The 8,591-nt window shown below is 42.8% G+C and overlaps 1 protein-coding gene across 1 annotated transcript; it reads left to right on the top strand.

Annotated features, from left to right (window-relative positions):
- The first annotated feature begins 4,349 nt into the window (after window positions 1-4,349).
- On the top strand, window positions 4,350-5,837 carry LOC143025706 (uncharacterized). The gene is made up of 3 exons (XM_076185707.1): window positions 4,350-4,496; window positions 4,678-4,866; window positions 5,445-5,837. Exons 1-3 carry the CDS (start codon window positions 4,350-4,352, stop codon window positions 5,835-5,837), a joined length of 729 nt encoding a protein of 242 aa, XP_076041822.1.
- The last annotated feature ends 2,754 nt before the right edge of the window (window positions 5,838-8,591 follow it).

Consider the following 8,591-nt stretch of genomic DNA (forward strand, 5'->3'; position numbering starts at 1 on the left):
GAGATGAGAGCAAGAGCGTTAGCAATGTTACGGTCATAAATAAAGTCAACATAGGTAGTGACCATAGAATGGTAGGTTGCACGGTTAAATTCAATTTCAGAACCGAGAGAAATAAACTAGTTTTAAGGAAGAAAATCAGCCTGGCAATGTTTAAGGATAATAATAAGAAATTTCAGTTAAAAATTAAAAATAGATTCGAAGCTCCAAGAACTAACGAGGGCACCGTCGAAGATATGAATATGAATTTAGTGAATATCATTAGGTAATTGGCAGAGAAAGTAGGAAGTACAAAAAGTATCAGAGAAAATAAATACTCCAAAGCTACAAATGACCTCATTAAAAGAAGAAGGACCATGCAGGAGAGACGAAATAGAAAGTGTAGAACTAAATAAGCTTATCAACAAAAGGCAGAGATTAGAGAAAAGAAAGAGAAGCATGGATGAAATAGAAAAGAATATTCGGAAAGGTAAAATTATTAAAGGGACCGAGCGCAGACATGCTTTATGAAGACAGCAAATGAGTTTGAGTGATAGAAATAGAGAAATCATTAAATGCAGAGACAGAATGGTAAAAAGAGTAGAAGAATTTTCCAAGAGTTTTGCTCGTTGAAAACAGTAGTTGAGTCAGTAAATTTATGTGTAGACGTTAGTAGTGTACCAGAGATTACAAAGGAAGAAGTAGAATTTGCTCTAAAATATATGAAACGAGGAAAAGCACCTGGGGAAGATGGTATATCGATAGATTTCTTGGAAGACGCAGGGAAAGAAGTTCATATTAAGAAGAAACTATTTGGAAAGGTAAAAGTATTGAAAGTATCGAATCCAGACATGCTTTAGGAAGAAAGCAAATGATATGTTTGAAAGATAGAAATTAAGAAATCATTAATTGCAGAGACAGAATGTTAAAAAGAGTAGAAGAATTTTACCACGAGGTTTATACGTCGAAGACCGTAGTCGAGTCAGTAAATCTATCTGTAGACTTTAGTAGTGTACCAGAGATTACAAAGGAAGAAGTAGAATTTGCTTTAAGAAATATGAAACGAGGGAAAGCACCTGGGGAAGACGGTATATCGATAGATCTCTTGAAAGACACAGGGAAAGAAGTTCATATTAAGTTAGCTCAGTTGTACACCCAGTGCTTACGTCAAGAAAGCGTTCCTGAATCGTGGTGCAATGATATAGTGATTATGCTTCAAAAAAAAGGAGACCAGAAGGACTTTAATAGCTATTGATCAATTATCTTGCTATCAAATGTATATAAAATATTCTCCAAGATCCTTACAAATAGACTAAGTCAAGTTTTAGATGGAAACAAACCGAGAGAACAGGCAGGCTTTAGGAGCGGATATTCGACTCTAGACCGTTTGCAGGCGACGAACCAACTAACCGAGAAAACGACAGAATACAATATACCTCTCTGTTTAGTTTTTGTAGATTACGAAAAAGCCTTTGATTCGGTAGAACAAATAGTAATACTAAACTCGCTACGTAAGCAAGGTACAAACTTACAGATCGTAAGGATTTTGGAAAATATTTATGCCAAAGGTACCGCTATAATTCGACTACATAAAGATACAGAAAAGATCAAGATCGAGAAAGGAGTTCGGCAGGGCGATACCATTTCACCCAAATTGTTTACAGTTTGTTTGAAAGAGATTTTAAGAAGGTTGAGTTGGGATAGTTTGAAGATTAATGACAAATACTTGAAGTGCCTAAGTTTTGCGGATCACATTCTTTTTATTTCAGAAAGAGCAGAAGACTTCCAAGATATGCTGAGTGATCTGAACAAGGAAAGTCTCAAAGTAGGTTTAAAAATGAATAAGAGTAAAACCAAAGTAATGTTCAACACGAAAGTTCAAAGTAAAGAGATTATAATCGATGGTGAGAGTCTTGAAGAAGTTGAAGAGTATGATTATTTAGGCCAGATGGTGAAAATAACCAAAGATCATGACAATGAAATAAAATGACGTAGTACAATTGGTTGGAAAGTGTTTACTAAATAAGATAAAATCCTGAGAGGCTCTCTACCTTTATGTTTGAAACGTAAAGTTTACAATCAATGCATTCTGCCAGCAATAATCTACGGGTGTGAGACTTAGAAATTGACGAAGGCTATGGAAACAAAGCTAAGGACTGTACAAAGGAGAATGGCGATATCAATGATGGGAATAACGCTGAGAGACCGAAAGAGAGCAAGTTAGGTGAGAGAGCAGACTAGAGTGACAGATATTGTGAATGCGGTAAAAGAGAGGAAGTGGAATTGGGCAAGTAAGTTAGTGCGAACGACTGATGAGCGATGGAGCACATGTGTTACTGAGTGGACGCCGCGAAATGGGAAGCGTGGAAGAGGGAGACCGGACAGAAGGTGGAGAGACTCGATTGAGAAGTTTGCAGGAGTGACGTGGCAGAGGTTAGCGCGGTCGTGTAAATCGTGGAATGCTATGAAGGATGCCTTTGTTAAGCATTGGACCAAGGATGGCTGATTTGATTGATCGATTTATATATATATACATATATATAGACATATATATATATATATACATATATATATATATACATATATATATACATATATATACATATATATATATACATATATATATATATACATATTTATATATATACATAGCATATACATATATATATTGTGTGTGTTATGGTATTTATTGGGTGTACGTGGGAGAATGGAGAATGACATGCTTTGCGTCCCGTGTGACTTGAGCATCTGGAACATATGGTGGCTGGATGGTAACCCAAGCGTCGGCTGGTAAGGTTGATTCTTTGTGAGCCCAGTCGCGCGCTGTATGTTCCTCTGTTAAATGTAACAAAGAAAGCCCTGGGGCTCAGAAAAATGGTAATAAAAGACTCTGTGCGAGTATAAGGAAGAGAACGTAAATTGAATAACAATACAATGTGTTGTCATCGCAAAAACGACCGTTCCGGCCGTTCCACCGGGACCTTCCCGCGCCCCCTTCGTAGCTGTTCCGGTGACCTTGCCACCACCCCCTTCCCCACCACCCCCTTTCCCACCACCCCCCTCCCCACCCCCACCCATTCCCTTTCCCCCCCTCCCCTTCACCCTTCACCCTCCTCCTTCTCCGCACCCACACCCAAATGGTGTAACGAGAATTCCCTTTAACAAGAGTGATGCAGCCAAGGTCATCATATCAAGACAGCAGGGTAGGACTCGTAACAATGTATTTAAATTGGACAAATTTAGATTTAAGGAGGAAATAGGCAAGACCTGGTTTACCAACAGAGTTGTGAACGAACGGAATAGATTTAGTAACAATGCAATGAGCGGTGAAACAATGGCTCGTTAGAGAAGATTAGATAGCTTTATGGATAGGGATGACGGGTGGTAAGGGACATGGAGTTGCCTAGCGTAGGACTTATGGTCTCATGCAGTCTCCTCCATCCTGCGCTCCTCTCTGATTCCCAGCAGTGGCTGTTACCTGCCCTTAACAGTCCCTAAAGCGCATAATAGGGTACATGTGACGGCGTAGATTCTTCACCCTTAACTTCAACAGCAAAGGGCTACTCTTCCCATAATGTTAATATATTTGTCTGTTTCTAACACTACCATGAACAGACAAGCCATAACAGCCGATTATGGACTCCACATTGCGAGACCTCTGAGCTGTTTAAATTCAATATTATTAAACATAAAGTATCCAAATCTGACACACATGGTATATTGTTTTGAATAACCAGACTTTGGAACTAAAAGGACATCATCATCTATACTTGCAGTCACTTTCTTCATTGTCTTCCTTCGTATTGAAGGGGACTTATTCTATTCTGGTTTTCAGCGCGTGATTTCATTCGATACCCCTTCGGTAATAAAGGAACTACATGAACACCTGATGTACCACGGTGAGGGCGCCGTCAATCCCTCATGGCACCTTCATCAGGAGGAGGAACCTCGAACTGTGAGTGACACACCGAACTCCTAAAGGTTCTTGCCGAATATGCTCCAAAATTGAACAAATCAAATATCTTATTAATTTCAGACTTAGCACCTTAATCTGATTTTTTGTGGTTTTAATGTCTCTTCAAGTGATTTTATATAACTTAGGGTGTTTGAAAAACAGGGTGACACTCAGGTTAAATTCTGAGATAACAGGAACAGACATTGTAAGTGTTCTGTACACCCAGTATCAAATCTCGCCTCATAATTCAATTCCACGAAATTTACATACAGTAATTGACAACTGGATTAAGAAGATTAGAATTCGCAAAATACATATTCACATAATTGGCAATCATTGGTAAAGCATTACAACCCTATCTTAATGATTTCGTCACTACCTGACATGACACGACACTGTTTTCGTGCTTTCTTGCTAAATGTGCCGAGTCATGACCTGGCTTCCCGCCCACCCAGCTGTCGACCACAGCGCCTCAAGGTCCTGCCACGTCCAATATAAACTCAGCAGAGATCTGGAGGTCCACATTCAGCACCTCAGCGTCTCCTCCATCATGTCTCCTGTCCAGGTAATTCCCTCGGCGCCAAACTTTTTGAAATATTTACCAAAGTTTTCCTCTAGAAGCAGTGCCAGAGTCTTCCGGAGGAAGACTTCGGCTTGGCTCAGTTCGAAGGTGATCTCACGAACAAATAGTCCCGTTTCAAATTGGTCAAGTGATCAATTGGCATTCCGTTTTCTTCCTTCATCAGATTGCTTTTGCCTGCTGCCTCCTTGGAGTGGCACTTGCCCGCCCGGAGACGCTGTCCTCCTTAGGACATCCTCATCCGGCACCTCAAGGTTCCTACGGTCCTCCTCAACACTCCTTCGCCCCTCAACCTTCCTACACACCACCTCAGCCATCCTACTCACCTCCCCAACCTTCGTACTCAGCACCTGAGGCATCCTACCCGGTAATAACCATTAAGTTATTGTTACAAAATTTGAAAAAGAAATACATTTAAGGATATAGGCATGAACTGGTTTCCCAATAGAGTGGAATAGCCTCAGTAACCAAGTAGTGAGCGTTGAAACAATTGATTGCCGTAAATGAAGATTAGATAGTTTTATAGATAGGGTTAGTGGTAAGGGACATGGAACTGCCTAGTGCAGGCCTCATGGTCTCTTACAGTTTCCTCCACCCTTATACTCTTATACGAGTATTTTTATGTATAAAGTTCCTGTTGGCGCGATCATATATAATAAATAAAAAATCAAAGATTCATTTAGATATTCATGAAAAGTGCTGCCATGTTTGTTTTTCTGCTTTCGGCTTCTTTATGAACCAGTAGGTCTCCTGTGAGCATGCTTTGTTATTGTCGACTATTACATTAGATAATTTAAATAATATGAATCGTACTGACGCCTCATCCACAGTACGATCCGGCGGTCTCAAGACCGGGTCGTACCGTGGATGGGGTCCCTAAGATAGAACACTCTTCTCCGTTCTTGTGTAACCACAGTCTCCTCCCACTCCTAGCCACAACCCCACAACTTCGAGTACGCTGTCCAGGACTACGAGGGCAGCGACTTCGGCCACAGCGAGAACTCGGACGGGCAGGTCGTGACGGGGTCCTACTTCGTGAACCTCCCCGACGGGCGCCGGCAGACGGTCACTTACACAGCCGACGACTACGCCGGCTACGTCGCCCAAGTCCAGTACGAGGGTGAGGCCCAGTACCCGGCCTACCAGCCTGCACAGACCTACCATGCCCCAGCTCCTGTGCACCAGCCTGTACAGACCTACAGTGCCCCTGCACCAGTACACCGGCCTGCACAGACCTACAATGCCCCAGCTCCTATCCATTCCGCCCCTGCCCCAGTGACCATCGTCCACGCTCCACAGGGAAACTATGGAACACCTCATTTCTAATCCCAAAGGTTTTGGGTCAGCCAAGGAGGTGAATAAAATCGCCTGACGGCACCTAGAAGAAGTTTCTCCCGGTAAGAAAAGTATAGAGAGGGCTTACCATAGTTTATGACTATTTATAACAAATTTGTGTTTTTTCAATAAATAATCAAATTAACCATCTCTCTATCCATCTTATACCACTCCTCTTTGATCGATATAGATTTAAGAAAGATATAGGCAAAAACTGGTTCACCAACAGAGTGATTAACGAATAGGATAGAGTGATTATTCATGTAGTGAGCGCTAAAAGAATTGGTTTTGAAAGTTAGATAGCTTTATGGGTAGGGATGACAGGTGGTAAGGGACATGGAACTGCCTACAATAAAAAATACATGCAATCTTATTATACAAAGGTTTGTTCTGAATATGAGCACCTTGGCCTAGTGCTGTGTGCCACCCGGCCCTTCCTTACATGCAACAGCTACGTGTGACCTCACTATGAATGAGTCCAGTGAACAGACCAGAATCGTTCTACACTCAGGATCATGGCTATCCGAACACAAAGGGCACAGGTGACGGCTTGGGTTGTAGGCGGCACCTTCTGGCGCGGGTCCCTCATTATCCCCTTTCCCTTCCTTTTCCTCCTCTTCCTCTTCCTCCTTTTCTTCCTCTTCATTTTCTTCTTCCTCCTCCTCCTCTTCCTCTTCCTCCTTTTCTTCCTCTTCATTTTCTTCTTCCTCCTCTTCCTCTTTCTCCTTTTCTTCTTCTTCCTTTTCCTCTTCCTCCTTTTCTTCTTCTTACTCTTCCTTTTCCTCCTCTTCCTTTTCTTCTTCCTCCTCTTCCTCTTCCTCTTCCTTTTCTTCCTGTTTCTCTTCGTTCTCCTCCTCCTCCTCCCCCTCCTCCCGGAATCATAAAACTGACAAACAGACACTGAACCGGAACGCATGGCACTTGGAAAAAGCCTCGAAACAGGTTCCAGCTCTCAGACTGGCCGTCAAGACGCGCATGCGCATTCTAAGGTCTCTTGCGTACCGGGTGACATTTTTCCCTTTCTTCTTCCTGCCGCCAGGCGATTTTATTCATACCCGTGACTCCTTCTTGCCAAAGAAGGGATTAATGAATATAACTGCAGTATTATAGTTCAAATCTATTGTGCGTTGAAGGCCTTGAGGCCAGATTCCTCCGGCCTCGTGCCTTCCCTTCTGGTCTTACTAATTCGGGCCAATGCTGCTCCTTTTCGGGTCCCCATCCACGATACGACCTGGTCTTGAGGTCGCCGGGCAGATTTGGTCGGATCCGACTACATTGGATCGTGTATGTCGGTCGGACAAATCAAAATCAGTGCAGACACGATCCAAGCTGGTCTTGAGGTCACCAGACAGATCTGGTCGGATCCTACCAGATTGGATCGTGTATGTCGTATGGACAAACCAAAATCAGGACGGACTCGATCCAATTTGGTCTTGACGCCTCCGGACAGATCTGGTCGGATCCGACCAGATCGGATCGTGTATGTCGCATGGACAAACCAAAATCAGTACATACATGATCCAGTCTGGTCGGATCCGACCAGATCTACCCAGCGACCTCAGGACCAGATCGTACCGTGGAAAGGGGCCCTCATGCTCTTCTTAATTGTCTCCCGAAACTAATTGCATTACTGTGCAAACTTTTCGTGTTTTTTTTCCCTATTTGCCGCATCAATACTCACTGAGGTCTTGCATGATGGTTTTGCATGATGTCTGCATTACCATGCAATATTACTCAACATCGATAAAAAAGAAATCATAAAAAGATAAGAATGGGAGAGAGTGCAAGAGACCACAAGGACTACACGAGGCAATTCCATGTCTATTACCACCTATTATCCCTATCCATAAAGTTATCTAACCTCTTAAAACAACCAATTGATTCAGCGCTCACTTCATGGTTACTAAGTCTATTCCATTCGTTAACCACTCTACTGGTGAACCAATTCTTGCCTATTTCCTTCTTACATACATACATACATATACCAAGGCTTTTTCCCCCTTACAAGGGAGGTAGCCAAAAAGGGAAAGGCATAAAATCATTTCCACCCATTCCATCCCTGAATACACTCCACACCCCTCCACCCTCCCTCTTATCTGAGCACCTCCTGGATGACGGGTCATCCCTGCACCTTGTCCACTGCCCTGGGTCAGAAGCAGTGTCGCAAGACACAGCACATCCACAGCAAGGCCGCTTCATTAAATCGGCAACCCCCCCCCTCTCCGTCCCCCCATTGCATAAAAGGAGAGGACGGGGAGAAATCCCTTCGGGCTGCGTCAAATTTTGCTCACACATACTACCTCACCCCTATATTTACTCAACCTTGCGTTCCTCAGTACTAAAATTATAATTGTTACATCAAGTTTCACGAACTGGAAACCCGCAGCCCCAGAGTGGCTGGCAACGGTCCTCCCAGGGAAAAAATATAATGCCGTCTGTGTTGTGTGAGTGTGACACTGTTTCTATGTCACCGGCTCGAAGTATTAAGAAGAGGAGAGCAGTCGCCGGTTGTTAGCGCTCCATATATGGAAAAGTTGGGGAGATTCGATCGCTGTTTATAGAGAGTTATCTTGGGCTTAATTCGGGGTCTGAGTGCCCGAAAAAGAAAAATAGGAAACATTGACGTAAGCCATATGATTTGGCTCCACGCGTCATTCTCTATCTTAATACTATACTCTTTGTCATCATAGCAAAGACAATTGATTCCAACCCATGGGGGTCATACTAGATTTTTCTAAATACAAT

The sequence above is a fragment of the Oratosquilla oratoria genome, chromosome 5, assembly GCF_046742065.1.
Source record: "Oratosquilla oratoria isolate Oo_2021 chromosome 5, ASM4674206v1, whole genome shotgun sequence".
In the NCBI taxonomy this organism is placed as follows: Eukaryota; Metazoa; Arthropoda; class Malacostraca; order Stomatopoda; family Squillidae; genus Oratosquilla; species Oratosquilla oratoria.